The following is a 25811-nucleotide window of genomic DNA, read 5'->3' on the forward strand; positions in this document are numbered from 1 at the left end:
TTGCATATCTTTTGCTCTAGCCTTATTGAGGTATAATTGATGTATAATAAAATGCACATATTTAAAGTGATCTGTTGAGTTTTGACATATGTACACACCATGAAGCCATCATCATAATCAAGATAATGAACATAGCTACTACCCCCAAAAGATTTCATGTGTCCCTTTGTACAGTCCATCCTTCTTTCCTCCAGGTGGTATTATTATTAATCCTTACAATTATTTTAACATTGCCTGTGAGTTTCAAGAGCTTTGGTGACTTGTCAAAAACGGTGCAGCTGGTAAGTGACAGAACTGCGGCCCAAGACTGGGTCCTCAGGCCCTACTACCCATGGCCTTCCAATGACCTATCCTACATGGTGAAGATTTTCCCCCATTTCTTCTATGAATTTTTGTAGTGGAATGAAGCCCAGAGAACACTTAATCCCACTCTATTGCTGACTCACTATATGGTACTCCTAGGGTGCTGTGCTGCCCTTGGGGGCCTCTGTAGCTCAGGGATTAGGTGGGAAGCAGGTTCTCTCTGCCCTTGGTGTGTAAGAAGGTCTGACTCAGTTTTCTTGGGTTCTACTTCATCTTCACATGGGCTTTGAGCAGCGTTTTCTGGATGACTCCTGTCTGGAGTGCAGTGATGTGCAATGCACAGAGTAGAAACTATGGTAGCAGGTCCAGAGATCATCTCCTCTGAGTGCCTGTCCATTTTGGTAGCTGACCCAAGAGATCCTCACACCAAGAATGCCCTCCCCTTCCAGGAACTTTTGGCAATGGCTGTTTGCTTTGAAAAAAGTACAAGATTGGCTGAGTTTTCATTTCTATAAGATTCTGGCTAGGTTGTCCCCAGTCTTTGGCTGGGGACTAGGTGAAGCCTTTTCTATAAGAGGCGTCATGCTGCTGGTATTTGTTGGGTCTCTGGGACAGGGTGCAGTGGGCATTTAGTCTTGCTCTCTGCCTTTGCTGATCTTGAGCCATCCTCGCCTTGGCCTGGGGAGGGTTGGTTTGGAGAGGAGATTCCCTTGCAACTCTTCCAGGGCCTCCCAGAAAAGCAAGTTTTCATCTTTCCTCCTTCAGTCAGGATGTTCTTCCCTGTGCTTAATTCCAAGTCACTCTGTTTCTTGGAGGTCCAGGCAGAGCCTGCTCCCTGGTCATAGGTTTGAAGTTCCTGATAACAGAAGGGAAGTTAAGACTTTGGTCTTAATGATGACACAGGTATAGACCATGGTATTTCTCAAATGGAGCAATTGTGAAGACCATCTTATTTCCTGCTGTTATTTCAAAAGTCTCAATGCTACACCCCACACTCCTCCTTAGTCTGTGATGATGGCTGCCCTGGCTACAGTCTCAGCATCACCTGGTATAACTCCTCTAGCTGTGTGCACATCAACCATTGTGGTCTGAGAATGTAGGAGTCCCTGGGGGTTTCTCTCACCCTCACTGTGACCACATGCCTTTGGTCCCTGCTGATCCAAGATGACCTAGGTTGGTGATATCTTAGAGGAGTCTATTCCCCCTCTGCTCTTCCATTGTATACATGCTCATCTCCCCACCCTTCCTCTGGCAGTCCCGTTCCTGGGCCACAATGTACTGCAGCTGATGTTCTCGGCTCACAGCAGGGCCCGGGACCAGAGTACATGCAGGCGTCTGGGGTCAGTGTTTGAGGTGGCTTGGCAGGACTGTGTGGGAAGGAGGTTTGTGGAGTATCAGTTTCCAGTGTTTGGCTGGGGCTGCCTCCCATTCACTCTTGTCTCTAGAGGGAGGACGTGGTCTTGCGAAGCCACATGCAATCTTTGGATAACAATGAGACATAAACAATACGGATAATCTCACCAGCAGTACACGGGCCTCTGGTCCCTGCTGAGGGCCTTGAGCAGTGGCTGGAGCACTGGTGAAGGGGGCTGGGAGTGCAGTTCCCCCCCTCCCAGCCTCATTCCTCCATCCCTCTTCTGCCTAATCTCTTGTGAAGGGAAGAGCTACAGGATTGCCCTCAGACGGGTTGGGAGCTCTCAGGGACCTGTGATGCTGTCCCTCATAGGCAGTATGGGATGGGCCCTGGCATGAGGAGATCTGGATTCCATGCCTGGCTCTGCTACTAACTAGCCATATGTCCATGTCCAAGCAACTTAGCCTCCTGAGCTCCAGGTCTTCATTTCTTACTTGAGAAAGATGGTAGGTGTCCTTGGAGGTCTCTCTAACTCCAGAGTCCTTTGGCCAAATCAGTTCACTCTTCTGAAATTCACTGTGCCCATCAGCTGGCTCTGCTTTGAGCTGTCAGCATGGGGATGTTGAATGGGACCACGGAAGTCTGATGCTTGGTGAGTAAAGTTACCAAAGACTTACATTTGAAGTCTCTTTTACTTTCCAGAGTGTCCCTGATTCTTCTCCTTATACACCACTTGTATAAGTCTAGAAGGCAGAGAGGTTCCAGATATATCCAGTTCTAGTTCAATTTAGTTGTGTTTTATGAGCACTAGAATGAGTTTGTGCGGATACATTAGGTGTCTAGGAAAGGGAGCAGTGATCTGCAAATGCAGTGAGGATTGAGGCTGCTGATAGGAATGGAGAAGCTCTCCTGCAAAGTCTTTGTAAAATTCCTGATCAGGTAGAAACTTGAATAACTTTAGCTGCTGGCGTGAGAAAACGACTCATAAATGACACTTAAGTGTATTGAATTATTCTCTCAAAACTGAACTACGTTTAAATTCTGTTGACCAAAGGTCACCAGTTACTTTCTGAGCTATGGTTACCAATTTTTAGAAATTGGTCGCAGGATCCAAACAGAACCAACTGGGTATGTATGTGTTTTGACACTGCAGTCATGAAGCTGTCATTTTAGTTGTGTAGAGCTAATCCCCATAGTAATGGCTGACATCTATTGAGCAGTCCCGGTTCCAGGCACTATAGCAGGGACCTTACATACCTTATTTCTAATCCTCACAACAGTCCTGCAGTATTTCTCATCCTCCTTATTTAGATAAAGAAACTGAGGCTCATTTGGTTAAGTAACCTGCCCAACATCCCACAGCTGTAAAATCCAGGTTTCAAATCTTAATTTGTTTTTATTTGAAACCCATGCTCTTTCCATTCCCCAACTTTGCTGTAAAGAATTCAAGTGCGGGGCAGAATGGAAGTCAGTTGGAACTATAGAACAAGGAGACTCTTTTTTTTTAAGCTCGATCTATGTTTACCTCCAATTTTAGATTCCTGGGTTAGTAAAAAGAGCTGCATTTGGTGATGGTTCTGCTTAGGGGTTTTCAAATATTTGTTTTTTCTTCAGGAGACATAGCTAGTCACACTAGCTAATATTTCACATCAGCTCGCATAATTTTCTTTTTATGAGAAGATAACAATATTACACGGCATGAAAGGAACATAACTAGATGTTAGCACCACAAAATTGCATTCCAGCTTTTATTTTCGTTTAAAACAAGTTCCATTTGAGGAGAATGGAGGAGAAGTATACTTTGCTGGAGGGAACTAATGTCTCCACATTGGGAAACAATTTTGCATTAGTTAGTGTAAGGTTGGGCTGTAACTCATAGAACCTCTAAAATCATAATGACTAAACAAGGTAGAATTTTATCTTTCACATAAAAATCCCAGAGAGAGCCCAGGGCTGTTATGACACTCTATGAGGCGAGGACCCACTTCTCTCTTGATACTCTGCTGTTTCTGGCCTTGACTTTGACATCAAGGTCTAAGATGCTTGTATCCATGTTCCAGGCAGCAGATTAAGGGCAGGGAAGAAGATGAAGGGGCCAAAGGCTCAGAAGATGAAGGCTGCCTTTGAAAAGGGTTGCCAGAAACTACTTCACAACACTTCCACCTACACCCTCCTGACCAAAGATTGTGTTATCATTGCACTTAACTGCAGGGGAGATGTAGTTTTCATTCTGGATGGCCATATGCTTAGTTAAAAAATGAACAAAATGAGAATTGATGTCAGGGGACACCTAGCAGTCTGCCACCAAGGCCATGGGATTTAACCCTGGCCGTCCCAACCCTTTCTTTGAACATCTGCAGCCACTTAACGGACATTTGTTGCACACTTGAGCCACCCATTCTAAAGTTAGAAAAAAAGGGTTCATCATAATTGAAAAATAAAGACAAAACATAATATATTAAAATCAGTAATAGTCATGATTTCATCTTAGTGAGAGGGATGGTACTGTTTGCCATCTTTCACCAAAGTCATTGTTTCTGGGGCTATGATGGAGAGCTGGGGGTGCAGGTCAGCTTCACAGGTGGTTTCTTTTCTTACTTTTTATTTTCACTAAATTAGAAAAGCTTAAATTACAGTTAGAAATAGCAGCAAGTGATTGATGACTCTGTCTAGTAGTCCTGGAAATCACAACCATAGATGGCCAGAGAAATTGGGGAAATTTCTTGCTGAAGGCCCATCCAGTGTTTTGTCAGAACTATGTTCACTTGGAAGCTGGAAGGTTGAGTGTTTCGCCTTGGGACTGCCTCATAGATTCCGTATGCATCTTTTGATTTGATTTTAGTCTGAAAAGCACATCTTTATGTTCTGTTGCAACCCTTGGATGTGGTTTTCAACTATGCTCAGTAACATGTCATGTCTGTCTCTGATGAGAGAAGAAAACTGCCAGTAGAGCATAGACTGCCTAGATTCAAATACTTTTTTTTTTGTTTATCACACTATCTGTGTAACTTTGGACAAATTATTTAAGTTTTCCCTGCCCTAGTTTCCTCAACTGTAAAATAGAGATAGTGATAGTACCCACCTGACAGAGTGGCTGTGCATAGTCTATGAGCTAAAGCACATAACCACCCAGCTCCGTCCTGGCACATGATATGAACTCAGTAAATGTGGATTGTGGTTATTGTTATTATTTTCGGGTATTTGCAAACTCTTGACTATACAAGACTTTCATACCACAGCTCAATCTTCTTGTGAAATCCTGGTTTATTCTTCATTCTTTTCATTCATAAATCATAAGATTTCACTCTTGAAATGGGAGTAGGTTCCAGATGTTTGAATTACTGAATTTATTGTGGAGCCACCATTCACAATCATAGAAATAGTCTTCATTTGCATTAGGAGCATCATAAAATGTCTTAGGTTATTCATCATTTCAGACGCGGATGTGAGCACCGTCATAGTCAGTGCACTTCAGTGGGGAGTGCAGTCTTCTGCTGGCCACCTATTTCTCTGCCCGGCACTCTGGAAAGGCAGACGGTCAGAGGCTGTGTGTGGAGGGCTCCCACTATTATCTTCAACACTAAACCATGACCAGAGAGCGTATTGTTGAGCACCAGCTGGTCTTTGTGAACGAAGCTGGGGAACGATTTTCAAAAGGGACAACTGCCTATATGTGAGGAGTGACACTTTTGCTCAGTACTGTTGTCTGTGCATCCTGCTTCACAAAATACACAGTAATCCAATGAAAACCTCCTTTCTTCTGGAGCATGAGTTGTCAAGGGGTGAACAGAACAAGAAGCTGCGAGCACACTCAGTAGGACCGATTCCCAGTCCGCCCCTCAGTGGCATCATCCTAATGTAAATGGCATGTTAGCCAGCACACCAGTGCCTTCCCACTGCAGTGCATGGCTTTTTTGGGATTTCCAGTACTCAGTTGATGAGGGAATTTTGCTGTCAGTTTGTTCTGCTTGATTTGTAGACACAATGTTTGTGATTAATTTTGCAGGTAGTTTTAGAAGCTTCTCAATAATAATGGGGCTTTTGCCTGTTTTCCCTACTTGTTTTGGTCTCCTTTCTTTCTTTAGTGGTAAAATTAATTAAAAATATTTTTTTATCTGTATGTGCTTATTATGAAAAAATTTGAGGTTTTATTTGAAGATGAGAAGAAACTGATGGCTTCATGTCATAATCTGACCAATTTTTGTGACAGACACTGCGACCAGGGCCAAATGGATTGCTGAGTCAGTAAGACCTAATTTTCAAATACTCATCACTACATTTCCTTTTCTTACTTTTCGTTTTTGGGTGAAATTAATGCACTCACGGAATCACTTGTCCTGGGACATAGATTCATATTCTATATTGACACAGGAGCCCTGTTCATGATTTGAGCTTATGATATTATTCTGAGTTATACTATTTATATTATTATTTATATCATTACTTTTAGGCTTAGGTGAAACACTTTTGTGATTTGAGGCCATGACAGCAAAATAGTAGAACAAGAATACAAACTAAGCAATGAAAATATGTGAATGTAGACAAGTTCCAGGCTGTTCACCGAATGGTAGCAGAGGTAAACTGACTAACTGCTATTGAGAGTCTAATGGGATTTCTGAAAATCATAATTGCTTACATTTCAAATCTGTGAACACAATGTTTTTAACTTTTCTTTTCCTCTGAAGCCACTAAACCTCCAGGGACCACACTTTGGGAACACTACCCTGTGTTTTTTGATGAGAGCATTTCTGGAACAGGAGTGGTGAATGGGGTATAGGCGGGAGGGGACTGGCCCTGGTGAAGTTTAAAGAGAACAAAAACCAGAAACTAAAGAAACAGCAGGTCCAGGCTTCTAGTTTGGGAGATTTGAGGGGCCAGGAATTTAAACTATGTCCTTGTAAGTGTTTCCATTTCTTCTTCTTTTGTACCTTACAGAGTAAAAGCCAGGGATCCATCTTCGTCCGGATACACGCCCCGTGGCAGGTGCTGGCCAGAGAGGCAGAATTTTTGAAGATCAAAGTTCCCACCAAGAAAGTATGAACATGTTTCTTTTGGGTGTGCGGGCCTCCTGAGGGCTGGATGGGAACAGGGGTGGGTGGGACGTTCGTTCTGTGAAGTTGAAATCCCTCCTGCCTCCCAAGGACCCTAAGTGTGGGGCAATGATGTAGGTGGGATGGGGAAGAGATGTGGGGTGAGGAGAGGAGCTGGGTTTGGGAGATCTTTTCACCTCAGAGGTCCACCTGGGATGTGCTCCATGAGAAGCCAAACGTTGCCGTGGTCCAGCTTCTTGATTTCTCTGTTGTATGTCTTTTCTCCCTCTTCTTGGGGGTCCCAACACTGCCAGGCATTTCTTTAGAGTGAATGTAGCAAGGAGAGCAGACAGTAAGCCGTGCTGATCGGGTCAGCAGCGTGTGGGGAGAATAGCACCAAACTTGCCATGAAGACACCTATTCCTGTTGTGACTCTGCCACGAAGTATTGTGTGATGGTGGGTTTTGCTGGTCTCTTCTGTAGAACAGAAAATTCTTAATCAGGCGAGTTGATCAAAATCATCTGGGGAGTGTTTTCAAAATGTCCATGCCAGTGTCTCACCTCTGGGATTTTGATTCAGTTGGTTGGTATGGAATGAGGTTCTGGCATCAGTATTGTGAAAGAAATTCCACAGGAGGTTCTGATGCACATCTGGGTTAAAAGCTACACAGTTTAGGTGATTTTTGTGTGTGTGTGTGAGGAAGATCAGCCCTGAGCTAACATCCGATGCCAATCCTCCTCTTTTTGCTGAGGAAGATCAGCCCCAGGCTAACATCCATGCCCATCTTCCTCTACTTTAGATGGGACGTCGCCACAGCATGGCTTGACAAGCGGTGCATTGGTGCACGCCTGGGATCCGAACCTGCAAACCCCGGGCCGCTGAAGTAGAGCACATGCACTTAACTGCTGCACCACCAGGCCGGCACCCAGTTTAGATGATTTTTGAGGTTCTTTTCAGGCAGTATGGTCTATGTATAACTTAAAAATCTCCCCAGGGAATTCCTAGGTGATAGTCTTTTTGTAAAGCAAAATCCAGTAAATATCTCCAAGAAGAAAGGAAAGGTATCTACAGATTCACCATTTTTTTAATTAGGCATTTTAGGGCCAAGGAATGGCTATTGACTGTGATCATTTGAGACATCTCTAGCAGAGTCCTGGGGCAGATGATCTAGGTCAAACTCTAGTTTAACCATGGGTGATCTATGGGTGATCTCTCTGTCTCTGTCTGTCTGTCTGTCTGTCTCTCTCACACACACACACATCCATAGTGTCATTTCACAAATGGTAATCTAGCTTTGAGGAGATCATCTTCATCATTCTAACTCCCAGTACCATAATTTCCACCCTCTCCATTATTCACAGAACTCCATAGTTGTTGCCTTCTGCAGCACCACTGTTATCACCTGCCTTCTCATCGCCGTCTTCACCGTCAGTAGCATTGTTACAGTCAGCAACACCATCTTGATTAGCATCATTGGCTATGCTCACACCATCTTCACTACCCACAGATCTACTGTCCCCATCCAAGATCACTCATCAAATACCATCAAGTGTGATGCCAACACGAATCTCCTACTCAAGAGGGATCAAGACTGTGGGTTCTGTTCTTATAGGTTTGTTAAGATGGATAATACCTCCATGGCAGTTGATAAATGATTATGAAACAATGAACAAACACAGACATGAATAGTACCTACAAACATTTTGCCAACAAAAGGTAGATGTTTTGGGGTCACATGCCTGAGTGTCTTGGCTTCCCAAGCACCACAGTGATCTTTTCTCCTTCAATTGCACTGCTGTGTTCTTTTGTCTCCTAGTTTTAGATCTCTTACTCCTAATACCACTGTCCTCAAATGCAGGCGTCCTCTTTGTTATGAGCTTCCGCTCCTCCTCCACTAATGTTCTCCCAGTCCTCTGGCAACAAGACCAAGTCTTAGCCTTGGATGGAAGCTTCTGCTTCCCTCTGGTGGTGTCCTAACTTGGCCAACCCTTTCGCTTCTCTTTCTTCTGTCTTCCTTCTAACTTCAATATATATTTCTTCCACGTTCTCTGGTTTATCTGAATATCTAGTGTTCTTTTAATCTCATTCTGTTTGTACCTTGCTTCCTATGTTTTTATCGCTGCTGGCTGATCCTTGGAAAGAAGGTGAGCAAAACTCTAAGGCCCACGCTATTTCTTTTATCCTCCCGGCTGATCCTTTTAGCAAGAAATCTAGAGACATAGAAGTGTGCATCCTTCTACTCTCCCCTCTTTGCCTCTTTTTCTTCCTTGCTCTCCTCCTTCTTCTTTCACTTTCGTGCTCTTCCTTCCCTTCTTCCCTCTCCCTTTCGCCTCCCTCCCCTGATGCCTTCTCTTGGCCTTCCTCGCTGTTCCTGGGACATTTTACCACACCCCTCAATTCTCTACCACCTCTTCTCCTCCTCATTCTCAGATTCAGCCCCAAGGAGTGCCTGCCTCTGGTCCCCCTAGTCTCTTCTTGTCCTTTCACAAGCTCATATCTTTGAGAGCATGGTTCTGCTGAAATGACATGTCTGCCCTCAGAGTTTATGTGCCCCCATGCATTTAGCCTATTGGAACTTACCATCTGTCATTTGGGTAGTACCTGCTCTTGAATTTGTAGATGACATGATCAGGACAAGGACGTACTATAACGTAGCCATCTCTGAGTTTCCCTTCTCTTTCTTCTTTGCATTTATTTTTTTTAATTCAAATATATTTGACATATTACACATGTAAATTTAAGATGTACAGCATGTTAATTTGATACATTTATATGTTGTAATATGATTGCTATTGCAGTAGTAATTAGCACCTCTATCATGTTGCATAGTTATTCTTTCTTTTTAGTGCTTGGAATAATTAAGTTCTAGTCTCTTAGTAAGGTTGATGGTTATAATACAATACTGTGTCTATATTCACTATACCGAGCATTAGATGTCTAGGACTTATTTACTACTCGTTGTGAGTTTGTATCCTTAAATAATATCTGTCTGTTCCCTACCCCCATTCCCTGGTAACCAGCATTTTACTCTCTGTTTTTAGAAGTTTGGCTTTTGAAATTCCACATATGTGAGATCGTACAGTACTTTTCTTTCTCTGTCTGACTTGTTTTACTTAGCATAATGTGCTCAAAGTCCATCCATGTTGTCACAAATGGCAGGATGTCCTTCTTTCTCATGGGTGAACAGTATGCCATTGTAAATATATATCTCACATCTTCTTTATTCATTCATGTGTTGATGAGCGCTTAAGTTGTTTCCACGCCTCCTTCCTTTTCAGTTTGGTGGCATAGGGTGGGAGACACTGCCCTAGACGAGTCCTCAGAAGACCAGACTTCTAGCCTTTGTTCTGCACTTATTTGCTGTGGGATGTCACTTTGTCTTTCAGAGCCTCAGTTTCCTCACCTATGATATGGGCATAATAATACTTGCCTATTTTTCTTAGAAGGTTGTTACAAGAATCCAATTCTTAACAAGTACTATGGAAATACAGGATTTTATTATTGTGTCTGTCTTCTCAAATATTTTTATGTGTACTCTCAATTCCTGTTCCCCCAATCAACTTCCTTCTTGATGGAATAGGCAGCCAACATCAGTGGAGTTCCTAATGTAAGAGAGTCTTTCAAGAGACACTGAAGGACGCAGAAACCATCCATGCCCTTAGAGAGCTTATAGTCAAAGGGCACAACAGGAAAAATGCACGTACTCAGACATCAAAGCACTAATTAAATACTGTGTCAAATAGCAACTGGTTAGCACAGAACAGATTCTGCATGTAGATATGGTGGGCCAGGGAGGCTGGGGAGAGCAAAGCCAGGTGGTGGCTCCTACAAGACTTCAGATCTAACAGAAAGAACTTTTCCCCAAAGTTTCTGGGCCCCAGACTCAACACAGGCAGGCTGTTCTGGCATCCTTCTGCAGGTTCAGCCACGTGGCCCTAGATCTTCTTTGTATTCATAGAATGCACTGGCTTGCAGTCGATCTCACAGAGGGTGTCATAACCAGGAGCGAGGATATAACTTGGTACGCTGGGTAGGGTGTATATGTTTGTAAAAATTAATCTTACAACCTGATCCCAGGGGTAGCAGTGGGCGTTAAATCCAGTTCCTGAGAAGGGAAAGGAGCATGGAAGGGAGGACAAGACAGGGTAGTCTGTAGAGGGCTAGTGTTGGGTCCAGTGGCATTTGTCTTCTGTTTTAATGGGTTTAGGGAGTGACTACAGTGAGAATAAACTACATTTGAAGAGAGCCACATCCTCGCGGCAGGGGGAATGCGGAGGAAGACTGAGGCATGGTGTGGGATCAGTTAAGCATCCTCCAGGCCAATGGAGGTTTGTGTCATAACTCAGGGGTCCAGAGAGACCAGGAAGATGGGGAGGAAATCACAAAATCGAGGTCTCAAATCCGGACAAATCCATAGTAATGCATCCAGGGACTCGGAGTTCTGAGCACAGATATTAACTGGAAGGGGACTCTTGGAAGGAAGCATTTGTTTTCCAAAAACAACAACAGAAGAGCCAGAGCTGTGTGAGGGACACTCAACATCCATGCACAGGAAGGGGTGGGGAGGCCTGGCCTTTGGCCCCGAGCAGCTTGGGAAGGTTTGAAATGGGTGCTTTCTCACCTCTGCTCATTACCAAGGTGGCCCTTCTAGATTGTGGTCAACATCCATGTTTATTTCTCATTCACTTTTTTATATGTATGAATGAACATCCCCCTTTCTCACCGCTTACATTCGCTTATTCTCCGAGTGCTGCCTCCGGCAGAGACAAGGCCGGGAATGGACAAGGGGGAGAGAACTGAGTCCATTCTTGTCAATAAAATCATGTTAATCCACCCAGAGTCCACTAAATTTGGAAAAAGTGACGTGTCTGGGATGGGTGAAAATCACTTTTGTCCAATCAGTGAAAGCTGTTGTAGCTGTTATTAATAGAGTGGCTGACAGTGTGAGGGTCACGTTTGTGTTCCCAGGAGCCTGTAGGGACTGTAGCTTATGAGTCCTTTGCATGCAAGTAGATGCTGTTAACTTCCAGCAAGTCATACTTTTTAGGAAAGCAGACTCAGAACTCCCCTCATCTCCAAAACAGGAGTAATAAATGTCGTGGAGAGCTGTTGTAAGGAGCAGTAACGATGCATTTAGGATGCCTAGCATAGAGGCACACGCAACACATGAGAACTGCTATTACTACTGTTGCCGGTATTGTCGTTTGTATGTGATGTGTGTAGGGCAGCACAGTTGGCACCAGATCGGGGCTACTCTTTCCTGCAATTTCCCTTCACAGCCAGAGAAAACAGGCCCAGTCCCTTAAATCTACCAAGGCAGCCAGAAGCCCGGTCACGGAGTTGGTGGAGAGGCGGGAACAGATGGCTTTTGGACTACGTGCTGGGGGATTTCCATTTCCTAGAGCATGGGTCCTTGGGGTGTCCATAAACATAATGGCTCCATGTGCGAGGTCTGCGATGCAGTCGCTGGAAAAGCCAGCGGGAAGGCTGCTCAGGCCCCACAGGGCAGGAGGGAGAGCTTGAAGGCGCCTATTTCAAGGGACAGACAGCAGGTATGACAAGTGGAGACCTTGAGTTCTACTACTGGCTCTGCCCTCATGAACCTGGGGTTATTTTATTTGTATCTTAGCCTACTTCCCAAAACAGGACTTGAGATGAATTACAACCAAAAGCATAAATACAAATGGATCATTTTTAAAAAGGAAAAATAAAAGAATTATGTAATTGAGGGAGAATTAGGGAAGTGCAGGGGAAATAATGATAGTGGAAATAAAAAATAAGGGTGATTGATGCAAATGAGACAAATTTCATTCTGAGCTTCCTGATAGCCAAGGCAGAAATAACTGTGGCTCACATAATCTACAGAAATGAGCATCTGTTTTGTCAGAGGAGGCAAACTTTTCCCTGTTAAAGCATAATTGTTATGCAAAGGATATGAACCATGTAAGGGATGTATTTTCAGTAATGAGTTCATATAAGGTGCTGGAATGTTCTTTGTATGGCCATTTCTTAGCCAATTCTGAACAAAACCTGAGGATGTGATGTTAAACTGTAGTTCAGGGAGGGTTGTACTACAAAGTTCTGGTGAGCAAAGGATTCAGACAAAAGTCAGAGCAGAAATGTCATTCATACTTTAATTCTCCCCATGGAATTCATATTTTGAAATATTTTTTATCTACTAAACTTCATTTATTAAAGACTAATTCATCTTTCCATTTTCATTAACTGAAAACTTATATAACTGCCATTAAGAATTTTCTGATCAGTGTGAGAGAATCGGTGTTACCAGGCTGAACTAGTGTAATTTCAGTTAAAAAGCAAAGAAACTTGACATTTTCGTTAGCCTGAGAGGCCCTTTAGGAGGAAAATATTAATTCCATTAAGCTTTGTACATTATTGGAAGTTGTTCTCAGATACCTATTACTGCTTCTCTGGAGACTCTGATTTGCTAACCATGGCTTTTGCAAAAGTTCCACAGGAAGACCCTCCCTCTGGCTCATGGTGCCCACCCAGCTTTAGGGACTCTGCCTGGCCAGAACCACAGCACCCTTTGCTTCTCAGTTATTCAGATTTGAGGCTTGTATTAGAGTTTTCCAGAGAAACAGAACCAATAGGGGCTGTGTGTGTGTGTGTGTGTGTGTGTGTGTGTGTGTGTGTAGTGTGTCTGTATTATATATATATATATACATATATTTATTTATTGTAAGGAATTGGCCCAAGTGATTATGGAGGCTGAGCGGTCCCAAGATCTTCAGTTGGCGATCTGGGGACTCAGGAGAGCTAATGGTGTAAGTCTGGTCCAAATGCCCATCAGGCTTGAGACCAAAGAAAAGCTGGTGTTTCAGTTCGAGTCTGAAGCAGGAAAAGGAAAAGACCGGTGTCCCAGCTCAAACAGGCAGGCAGGAGGGGTTCCTTCTTACTCAGCCTTTTTGTTCTATTCAGGCCTTCAGCTGATTGGATGAGGCCCACTCACATAAGGAGGGCAATCTGCTTTGCCCAGTCCACCAATTCAAATGTTAATCTCATCCCAAAACACCCTCACAGACACACTCAGGATAATGTTTGACCAAGTCTCTGGACACCCCATGGCCCAGTCAAGTTGACACATAAAATTAACCATCGCAAGGCTTGTACTTTTAAGGTCCATAATCTTCTTTGTAGTGGGTTGAATTGTTGAGTCCAGAAAGATCTGTCCAAGCCCTAACTTTGGAACTTGTGGATGTGATCTTATTTGGAAAAAGGGTCTTTGCAGATGTGATTAGTTAAGGATTTCAAGATGAGATCATCCTGGACTTAGGGTGGGCCCAAATCCAATGACAGGTGTTCTTGTAAGAGAAAGGCAGAAAGAGATTTGAGACACACAGACACACAGGGAAGAAGGCCACATGAAGACAGAGGCAGACATTGGAGTGATGTAGCCCCAAGCCAGTGAATTCCTGGGGCCATCAGAAGCTGGAAGAGGCAAGGATGGATTTTCCCTTAGGACCTTCAGAGGGAGCGCAGCCCTAATCACACCTTGATTTCAGACTTGTGGCTTTCACAACTGTGAGAGAATAAGTTTCTGTTGTTTCAAGCCACCCAGTTTGTGGTAATTTGTTATGGCAGCTCTAGGAAATGAATATTCTCTTCCTCTGGGCAGAAAGCAATAAGCAGACAATTCACAATCTGGGTCTCTGGTAGGCTTATTGGCTTGCTGTGCATCCCAAGAATCCACTTTGCATCTTCTAAGTTTGCTTTAAATAGCCTTGTTCACTCCTTGACATTGGGCTTTGGGGTTGTCTAGAGGATACTTTGTCCAAGCATCCTCATGCAGCATGGCCTTGGCCTGTCTACATCTACTTCACATTCCATTCCTGCTTTGATGAGATTGGAAATTCTGGGAGAGGCTCACCTTAGCGTGGATGGTGGAAGGAGACCCAGTGGCTAAGAAGAGCTGCTTATTCAATTCAACAATTACTTTCCCATTTATACTTCTATTTCCAAAGATAGTCATTGGTTTGATTGAGTAACAGCTTCTGCCTTGGTAAGGGATATCTGTAAATAAAGATGTTAGCATGTTTTAAAGCTTGTCCACATTTCATAATTCTTATATTTGACTTTGACAAGAAAAGTTCATAAAACTACTCTCAAGAGTGTCAATCAAAACAAAATATCTTAAAATAAAAAAATTTGTAACCATAGCTATGTTGGTAGATAACTAAATTAGTTGAGTTTTAAATGTAGCTAATGCTTCCTATGTGCTCTTTGATAAGAGCCTTATGTGCATTATTTGTTTTTATCCTCACAACAATATGAAGTAGATACTAGCTTTAGCCCCATTTTATAGATGAGGAAACTGAAGCTCAGAGAGGTTAATAAACTTACCTAAGGTTACATGGCTTGAAGAGGATAGATCCAGGACTTGAACTCATTTCTGCCTGACTCCAAAGCAACGCTCCTACCCTCTCACTGTACTGAAGAGTCCATAACTGGGCTTGAGGTAGCGTGGTCTAGAACAGCATTTCTCGAGGTGTATACTGTGGAGTGATAATCCATGGTCTAGCAAACTCTAGAGACACTAAATATTGTGATTTATCTGATCAATTAAAAGTTACGAGAAGCCTCACAGTAAAGGAAATGGTTAAATTTTGTTCAACCCTTTTCCTACTGAATACCTATTAATATCCTGGGAAACCAATGATCAGCAGATCATACTCTTGGAAATTCCACCCTAGATTAGATAACCGTGGGCTGGGAGAGGCAACACATTAAAATTTTTATTTCGTCATTGCTATGGGCTATCTCAGTGAGTTACTTAACAATCTTGGATTATAGCTTTCTCATCTGTAAAGCAAGGAGGTTGGACCCTAAACTCTGTCATAACTTTAAAATGCTATGGCCCTCATATAAGCTAAATGACAATTTGTGAATTTGTTAATTCTGTCCCCCAGTCATTGATGTTAGATGGAACAGATACCTTTTGGAGTCATTCATACTCTGATTGTGTTCAAATATCTGAGAGTAAAAATGTCCTACATCTGCTGCCTCTTCAAGCTGTGTTTTAAATGAGGTAGTACACTTAGGCTGTGGGTGCCTAGTCCTCATCTGGGGCTGCCCTTTGTCCCTGAGCCTGGGAACGTGAGTGGGCATTCTCTGAGTTCTCCTGCACATGCTGGACTGCTCTCCTCCAGACCATCCCTCTCATGGAGTCTACATTGAGCTCCCTATTTTCAACTCTTGTTCAAAGGAGAGAACTTTACTCCATCTTCCAGGGCTGCAGCCTTTTCAAATGCTTTAAATGTTTGCCTCTGGTCCTAGAATGATCTCCCCATCCTCCCTAATTAAACAACAAACAACAAAGAACTCATCCTTTGCATTCCAGCCCAAATCTCAGTTCCCTCATAGACCCTCCTTTATTCCTTCAGGTGAGATGATCTCACATTTTCTGGACTCTTAGTCAACCTACAGATAGTATTTTTCTTACCCATTAGTTTTTCTTTAATTGCTTTGGGTGCCTTACTCTTGTGTCTCCAAATGAACCATAAGCCTCCCGAGAGCAGGAAATACAGTTTATGTTTCCTATGTATTCCCTGAAAACTCGAGTATGGTGTTACCTAAATAATAGATGCTCAGTAAATACTAGGTTGATTGACTGATGCCAAATAATCCTTTCTCCCCCAGCACCAGGATCTTCTTGTGGCTGTGATCTGCAGCACAATAGCAGGAATTTCAGCTCACAACTGTATGCAGTCCACATGAAATTCAGGAACTGGAGTCACACTCTTTTTCCCTCCTCACCTTAACCAACTCCTTCCTTCATCAGGTGCTGATTTAGTGACTCTTTGGGGCTATTTTGCTGGTATAGTGACTCCTCCCTGGTGACCAGACAGTAAGAAGCAGGCGAAACTCCATGAGCTTTATTGAGGATGAAGTTCTTGTAGGTCTTTGGTCATGGGGAGAAGGGTCGCTGTCTACTCAGCCTTCAAGATGCTTTTCAGGACAGATTCTTTTTATTATTATCTTATTATCATCAATAGTTTTTAAATGAGCCAGAACTGTTGCAGTTCACACAGGGTGGGCGGTAGGTGGGGCCTTCCCCCTTGTGGTCATTGCCTGTTCCCAAACATTTGTTTTTAATAGAGGCACGGCTGAGAGAGTAGGTTTACATTTGATATCTTTATGGGCTTTTTGGTGCATGCTCTTTGATTGCTATTTAAATAGGCTGGGAAGAGTGCAGAGTGCTTTGACTTATTATTCTTTTATGTTTTCTGTAATGTTTCTCATTTTCAAAAATCAGAAAAAATAATCGGTGCCACCTAAGTATTGTGGTTTCAGTGAAGAACCTGAGATGGCACATGGCCATGTTCTAGACGTAAGGCTTGGTCAGATCACAGGCCTGGCAGACTGAGTGCGGGTCTGTTAGCAGACAGGCCTGACTCAGGGCTCAAAAACAGTGAAGCTAAAACTATGAAAATGTAATGGGAAGTGAATTTGAATTTTTTAAATTGAGTTGCTTTTAGACTCATGATTAAAAAAAATTGAAATAGAAGTGGTGGTTTTCTTTTTTAAAACCTCAAGTCACGTCTATCTGATCTAGGGTAGCACATGCCAGATGGGCTGACTGGGACCTAGACGCTGGACCCAGTGCTGGTAAGGCTGGGAGTGGGAGGCAGTGGATAGGTGGACTGTAGAATTCATCATCCAAAGTGGGACATTTTGAGTGTGTAATAGCTGTTAATAATTATGCCAGGACAACAGTAGTGAACCAGGACAGTTCCAAGTAACTGGGGTATGTGATTGCTCTCCCAATAGGAGACGTGGGAGTGGGGGGCCCAGCTTGGCCATGGCTGCCCCTTTGGGTCTATGGGAAGGGGCTAGCAGGAGGGCAGAGGCAGAGAAGCAGGCAGGGGCAGTCTGCTTTTGGCACTTGGGGCTCACTGGCAGAGCTCTTCTTACTCAGTAGGAACTGGGCTCATAATGGCTCTGTTACATTTTCAGGAATTTTGCAAGTTGGTTGTTACACCTTTGATAGCTTGAAATTGGCCACCGTGGGAGTATTTACACCATCGAAATCAGCATCCCTGAACCCCTTCCCCCAAGGTGGTTGGTAAGCGTTTACCAGCACCCCATGGATGAGACCCCCAAGAATGGGAACTGGGTGCAGAGGCAGAGTGGGACCATCGACTAGATTTGTCCCATTGTCGGGGGCAAGGTCAAACCTGAGAGAGTTATGTGATTCCCCCCTGGGCATTAAAGGGCTGTTGGTCAGAAAGGGGCCAGGAATGACAATGTCTATGTCAGGGACGCTAAATGGATGATGTGTCTGCCACCTCTGATACAGAGATTAATCCTCCCCCACCGCTTGCTCCCTCTGCTCCAGCCACACTGGCCTCCGTGCTGTTCCTCCCAAATGCCAGGCGTGTTTCCCTCTCCAGCCCTTTTTGCTTGCCTTTCCCTCTGCCTGGAGACCTTCTCCAGATACCCGCAGAACTCACTCCCTGACTTCACTGGCATCTCTGCTCAAATGTCCCCTCCTCAGACAGGCCTCCCTGACCACCCTATATGAAGCAGTCCCCTGATGCTCTCCATCCCCTTCTCTTGTTTTTTCTAACACTCAGCACTACTCGATACCCAGTCACACGTTCATGTCCTTGTTTTATTGTTTGTATCCCCACCTCATGGAAGCTTCATGAGGGCAGAGATTTTTGTTTTGCTGTATCAGCAGCACCTAGAAGTGCCTGTTATAGAGCAAGAACTGAATCAATATTTGTTAGTGAATGAAAGAATGGGTCACATGTACCAGACCTAATCCATTGGAGGTGGCTTGCTGGGGAGTGATGCTGAGGTGGGTTTTGAGGCCTCATCCAAGGGCAATAGGAAGGAATGCTGTGATCCCTTAGGGCTGTCTGCAATGGTAGGGGTGGCATCACAGTGGTACATGTACCCTATTAGCCATCCCTGATCTGGGTCCTCAATAGCCCCTTCAGTTACCAAAAAACATCTAGGAAGAGTCTAATTGTACCTGGAATGGGGCTGGGTTGTGTGTATAAGGGGTTCCAGCCCTTTGGAAGGTCACAGTTTTCATCCATCCCTCCATCCATCCATCCATCCCCCCATCCATCCATCCATCCATCCATCCACCCATCCATCCATCCAATAAATATTTATTGAGTATCACTATGTATGAGAGACTCTGCTGAGGGCTGGTTATTCAGTGGTGACTACAACTGGTCCTGGCCCTATGTGGCTTCAGTGTGGTGAGGATTCAGAAGTTAGATTGCTGGAGATGAGCTGGGAGGCACCCATAGAAGAAAAAGAGTGGGGTGTTCAGAGAGCCAACCAGAGGAAACTAATTTGGATGTGGGGCCAGGTGAGGAAATGTGCCATGTGAGCTGACAGCTGAGAGCTGGGTCAGAGTTTGCCAGAAGGTGAGGGCAGGTGAGAACCTTCCCAGAAGAGGGAAGGACACATCCTCCAGCCCCAAGGTAAGAAAACCCCGGGCTGTGTAAGGAATAGAGGAAGCCAGTGCACCAGTCTGTGTGCAGCACAGAGACTGTGGGCAGAGGGGGCTGAGGCTGCGGTGGAGGCAGGAGGCACAGCTCATAAAAGCCTTGTCAGCCATGTAAGTAGTCTGGATTTTATCCCACATTTTTAAAGTCAGCAAACATTCATTCATGTGTAGAGGACATATTGAAACAGAATTAAAAACCATAAATGAATACAGAGTTAGACGTCAGAGAATGTGCATTTTGTAAACATATCACTGTCCACTTTCCGTGTTGCTATGGGTAGAAATTCACCTGTAGGCACAGGTGGGGGTGAAGAGACTGGTTAGCTCCTGTTCTGGGTGTGCACACAGAGTCTCCCTTTAGGCTCTAGGATGCAGCTGATCTTAGCAGCTCCCGGTGCTGTTTGCATTCTGACTGGTGAATGGCTTAACACTCACTCGCAAGGATAAATGCGCTCAAACGTGGAACTTTTCATACGTGGTCCAGTTCAGTACGTGTGTGTGTGTGTGTGTGTGTGTGTGTCCCTCCCTCTGTCCTCTCAGGCACCAACGGTGGATAAGGACAGTGGACGAATTCTGCAGCATCTTGAGCTTTTCTTCATCCTAACTTCTTTAGTGCAGAGGCTTCCGTCCTTGTCCAGCTAGAGCCATGTGGTGCCACCTGCCACACTGTTTGACTTCTCTGTGTGTCTGAGCCTTTTGAAACTAAAGGTGAGTAGGTGAGCGTGATGATAATCTTTAGCCCAGCCCTACCTCTCAGGATGAGCAAGATGCTATGAACAGCAACAGTGAGCTCTCAAGTGTGCAGTGACTGGAGGAGCAGAGGAAAGCACACATAAATGAAGAGGGGCAGACGGTCTGAATTAACGTCTCCTGGGCTGTGGGGTGTGAGCAGACGCACATGCTCACAGCTGGGCTCACTCTCCCTCTTTGTTTCTGGTCTGTGCTCTTCCTGCTGACTTGTCCTACCAGTGGCAGGGAGAGGCCTTTTTAGGTCACTCGGATAAGTGACTCATGGATAATCAAGGTTATATTGCTTCTACCTCATATTGTTACACTTTTTCCTTGGTCTTTGGGGCCATTAGATCTCCTACTGTTTGTGTGACGTTGGGCATGTTAGTAAAACTTTCTGTGCCTTGGTTTCTTTGCCTGTAAAATGGGGACAGTACCATGTATCTGTCCATGATACATGTCATTATAGCCTTGGTTCCTTGCATCCCCGGAAGGAACATGATTCCAATGCAGAAAAGAAACAAATCAGTCCTCAGATCACACTGCTGTGCCCCTCTGGAGGGGAGAGGCAGAGGGAGCCGGGGGGAAAAAAGAAGTAAGAAAAGAGGAATCTCAGTGAACCCCTCAGACTGTGACAAGGAGACCAAAGCGAGCTTTGATGAGAACCACATTTGAGTCCTGGAATAAAAAATAAGAGCAACGTGCTTTAAAAATTATTTATGATTTTAAGCACATGAAAGGCATATCATGTACCCAGGGAGGGCATAATGGGGAACAGCTGGCTAACATGTGTCTTGCTGTTTCTGAGGATGTTCATAATTCTCTGATGTCCAAGAATAACTGTAATAACGATGCCGCCGCTGATTGTATTAATAATAATAATAAAGAGGATTGGGGTACCTTTCCTGGATGCCATGGAACACAAGAGAAGAGCCCAGGCTGCGGGTTTGGTGGAGGCCGAAAGGGAGCTCCTGCCTGCTTCCGTCTCAGGACAGATCATGGTGCCCTTCCCAGGATGGAAGGTTTAAGGAAAGAGCCCTGGATGGGGGAGTCAGGAAACCTGGGTTCCAGGCCTGGTTTCACCACTGCCTTTGGCAATTCCCTGCCCCTCGGAGTCTCAGTTTTCTCATCTGTAAAATAGAGGTGCTAATACTACTTGGCAGGCACACCTTACAGAGTTTTCACTGACCCCGATGAAATGGCACGTGTGGAAGTGCTGGATACATAGCAGAATATATATATTCTGAACGTGGAAAGGCTCATCACCATCTTTGCACTTCTCCAGCACTTGGCACAATCAACCACCAAGCTCAGCGCCTGGCATCTAGGAGATGCCTAGAAATGTTTGTGCTGCGAATGAATGTTTCTTTTTCATTAAATGTTTAAATCCATAGAATGTGAGACTTGGAGAGTACTTGAAAAGCCATTTCATCCAGTTCTCTCTTTTATGATTTGTTAAGCAGGTCTGGAGCAGTGCTCAGTCGAGGGCTAATTATCCCCCACTACTCAGCTGACCTGAGTATTCTCCCCTATGCCCTGTGAATGATGAGATTTTCCATTCTGGCTGGTAGGAATAGGTGCTATTCCCAACCCTTTCAGATGGTTCTTTCTCTAGTCTTGGGTAGTTTCCTCACACCCATGCTGCTTAGTACTCCAGAGGGACCCTCTGCAGATCTCTGGGTAAGCTCTCTCCTCTTGGGTGCTCTGTCCCTTGAACTCTAGGTGCCTTGGTCTCCCCAGACTTAGAGCTCTGTCTCCTCAGCTCAGGAAGCTGGCCTGATTTCCCCTTCGCCTGTGGCCCAGAGCCTCTCCCAAGGCAGTGAGCTGGAGCAGTCATGGGACTCATCCTGCTTGCTCCTGTCTCTCAGGCACTTTTTGTTGCCTGAAGTCCAGTATCTTGAAAGCCACTGTCGTAGAATGTTGGGGCTGCTATAACCAAAAACCAAAGACTGGGTAGCTCATAAAACAGTATAAATTTATTTCTCACAGTTCTGGAGGCTGGAGGTCTGAGTCCAGGGTACCAGCGTGGTTGGGTGTGGGCCCTCTTCCTGGTTCATAGCTGGCACTTTCTCTCTGTGTCCTTACATAGTGGAAGAGGCTAGGGAGCTCTGTGAGGTCTTTCTTATAAGAGCACTAATCCCATTCATGAGGCCACCACCCTCATGACCTAATCACCTCCCAAAGGCCCCACCTTCCACTACCATCACATTGGGCATTAGGATTTCAAGATATGAATTTTGGGGGAACACAAACATCAGACCACAGCAATCACTATTTCATGTTTTCTGTCTGAGTGTTGTCTGGTTGTTTCAGGTGGGGTAAATATGGTCCCTATTACTCCATCATAGTGAGAAGTGGCAGTTCCCTAGTTCTCTCTTTAGAAATGAAGAAACAGAGAGGGGGAGTGACTTGCCCAAAGTCACGCAGCTAGTTAGTGTCAGCAAGGACCAGCACCCAGATCATTCACTCAGTTGACATTGCTGTGTTCCTCCTATGAGCCAGGCATGCAGGGCCTGGTTCCTGATCTCCAGAAGTCCACAGTCTGTTACCCAGGTATTTGTTCACAGGGTAGTAAGGAAGTGTGGCAGGAAATGAGTGGCCAAAGAAGATTTCCTGGGAAAGCTGATACTGAGCCTAGTGGTGAAGGAGGAGAAGGAGTAAGCTAGGTGAAACAGGAGGAAAGAAATTCCAGGTATAGGTACAGCCTTAGCAAAGTCATGGAGGTAGGAAGCAGGTCCTTTGTCTTCCAAGCTTAGTGTACATGGTGTGTGCTACGGGGCCTCCCACTCATGTTTTATTGTGGGTATGTGTCTGTCCATCCTCACAGAGTCCCCGAAGTCCAGGAAATCTCTTTCCAACATAAGTTGGCTGTAATATTTCAGCCTGGGTGTGTTGTGTTGGGTCTTGGTCAGGGCTGTGGAGGGGATGTTACCTTGAGGTTTCTGGTGGGACTCTCGCCTTCTACACCTTTTACATTTTTCCTGGAGGCAGACGATATTGCTTTCAGTGATTTGGAGCACGCATCAAGAAACAGTCAAAATTTGTCCTGGTCCCATTCCTTGTCCCTCTAAAGACATACCACAGGAACCCACTCCCTTTAACCTGTTTCTCTAAGTGAGCTCTACCAGATCCACTGCCAAGATGAGGGTCAAGGATTGCTTGGAGGTGTTCAGCTAACCTTCTGCCAGAACAGGGCCCTGAGACAATCACTGGGTTATTACTGTGCACCAACTGAATACAGGCATTCCTGACCTCTGCCAGGGCTGGCCTCCTGAGTGCCTTCACAGTTGGTGGGGACGGGAAGGGAAGCCTATCAGCCAGCCAGAGGCTTTAGGCTTTTGGCTTCCTTCTCCACCTTGTTTATTTCTCCCAAGGCCTGTTACCTTATGGTTGTTCTGTCCCCAGCCTGAGCTCCTCCAGACAGCAACTGCTGTAGGGAACAGTTTTAACAGTATCCTGTCTTCATGGAGACTGTGGTTTGATGGGCAGCTGGACACTAATCAAATAATCACTCAAATAAATGTCAAATTATAACTGTGATAAGTGCTCTGAAGGAGAGGAATTTGGGCCCATGAACTACTGTGAAGGTGGGACCTGACCTTGTCTGGAAGCCAGGAAAGACTTCCCTCAGGAGGTGACAATTGAGTGAGACCTCAAGTGTGAACAGAAGTTGGTGAAGGGGGAGGTGGGAGACAAAGAGTGTAGAGTGTCAGCACATTGGAAAGACTAAAAGAAAGCCAGCGACTGGGGGCAGTGAGCGAGGGACTCACTATGTGGAGACTTCTGCAGGGTCCCATGGGCTGTGTGAGGAAGTTTGATCTTTATCATTTGAGCAATGAGCAACCGTTGAAGGCTTTTTTGCAGGGAGATGACATGATCAGATTTTTGCTTCAGAAACATACTCTGGCTCCAGTTTGGAGACTGAATTAGAGGTGGGCAAGGGTAGGCTTAGCAGATGAAACACAGGATGCCCAGTTAAATTCAAATTTCAGAGCAATAATTAATACTTTTTAGTATAATTCTGTCACACATACTGCAAGGGACATACACTAAAAAATTATTGCTGTCCTTATATAATTTTTTAGTATAAGTATGTCCCAAATATTGCATGGGAAATACTCATACTAAAAATTATTCATTGCTTATCTGAAATTGAAGTTTAACTGGACATCTTGTATTTTTATTTGTTAAATATGGCAACCCTAAGCAAGAGAAGATGGGGGGAGACCAGTTATTGCTGCAGTTGAAGGCTCCTTAGACTAGGAAGCCAGAGGTGGAAATGGAGAGAAGTGAACAAAGAAAAAATACCCTTGGTTGGCCCAGGGTTGTCATTCCAAGGCATCTGCAAGACAGAGTCCATCAGCTTCTCTCCTGCTCTGAAACTTTAACTTCCATGCATATGCCATTTAAGACACACGGTTATGGATAGGATTAACACACCACAGTCTCAGGGCAGGGCATGTGCCTGGTCAGAACCTGCCCTGAATGACTGTGAGACACTGTGCTGGGACGGGGTGAGGGGGTCATCTTTCTGTCCCCATCCCTCCAGGCCCAGAGATGCCTGAGAAGTGAGCTCCTTGCGTCACGGTGACGCATGTGCGAAGGAGAGATTTGGCAGGATGGTCAAGAGCACGTGACAATAGAGGCATTATTGTAAGCTGCACACTATTTTTCTCCCGAGATAACTTGTGCTTTAGCGAATAGAGCAGCAGAGTACAGCAGGCAAGGACACAGGCTTTGCCGGGGGTTCAAAAGCTCCGGCACTCATTACCTGGTTTACACTATCTGTGTGATCTTGACTGTGATACGTAACTCCTCTTGGTTTGCAGCATATCTTTAAGATTAGTGCTAATACACCTCAAGAACAGGCGCCTAGGAGATGCTTACTAAATGGTATGTGCTCCAAGAACTAAACAATCCGCTTGTTTCAGAAAGCTGCTCATTCTTCTTCTTATACGACCACACTTGACCATCTTCTCAATTCACAGCTGTGGTAGTGTCCTTGTTCACACCCCATGCTGACTTCCCACTGCCTTGTGCAGTAGGATCTCCGTGCACTGGTCTCAGTTTGCCTTTCTGCCATGACTGTCACTATTTCCCCATCAGAGCCCTGTGCTCCAAAGAAAGCAGGCCATTGAACCTTTCTTAAACCCAGCTTGAACTTTTCTACTTTTTTGTTGGCCTGGAATGTCTTTGCCTATATCTGTTCAAGCCTTATTCGTCACAAGTTATTGATAAGGTAATGTTAATAGAAGTATAATTAAACAAGATAAAGCATGTGTAGAAAATAAAATAAATGCCCATCACTAGAAAAATAACTAAACAAATTAGGATTCACGTCTAATGTGTAATATTATGCATTTGTTAAAGTAGCTATGCATGAACTGACTTGGAAAGATATTTATCTATGATATATATTTAAGTTGAAAAAGCAAATTGTAGAGCACTATGTGCAGTATGATCACGGTAGTGTTTAGAAAGGGATTTGGTTATACATGTCTACAGAGAGTCAGGATAAACCATACTCCAAATTGTGAATAGAGATTTCCTCTGGAGCGGAGGGTGGGATTGGGTTGGTAGTGAAAGGAAACTGTTACCATTTAGTTAATATACTTTTATGGTTTTGGTTTCCTTGTTTACTATAACTGTGTTAATTTTGTAATTAAAATTAAATCAAAATGCATAGAAAAATTTATTAGAAGAAACCAATAAACTGTGGTTATGTTTCAGTTGCTAGGTTGGGGAGGTTCTTCCCCTGCCCCAACTTACCATTATTTTATTAGAGAACAAAATGATAACAAAAGAAGGTTACCTTTTTGTTAAAATCCAACAGAAATGCTACTCCCTCTATGAAACATTCTTCTGATTCCTAAGCTGGATGTGCTATTCCCTTTCTTTGAACCC

General features: G+C 44.4%; 1 protein-coding gene across 1 annotated transcript in view; it reads left to right on the plus strand.

The window, feature by feature from the left end:
• The window catches only part of ANO2 (anoctamin 2), a 331112-nt gene that overhangs the window by 71457 nt on the left and 233844 nt on the right, over positions 1 to 25811 (plus strand). The window contains exons 4-5 of the mRNA XM_087441928.1: positions 6593 to 6691; positions 7322 to 7324. Of these exons, the coding sequence (XP_087298054.1) occupies positions 6593 to 6691; positions 7322 to 7324 (102 nt within the window). The remainder of the gene's footprint in view (positions 1 to 6592; positions 6692 to 7321; positions 7325 to 25811) is intronic.

Source organism: Ceratotherium simum, chromosome 17 (genome assembly GCF_057802395.1).
Source record: "Ceratotherium simum simum isolate JZ-2026a chromosome 17, ASM5780239v1, whole genome shotgun sequence".
Classification (NCBI taxonomy): domain Eukaryota; kingdom Metazoa; phylum Chordata; class Mammalia; order Perissodactyla; family Rhinocerotidae; genus Ceratotherium; species Ceratotherium simum.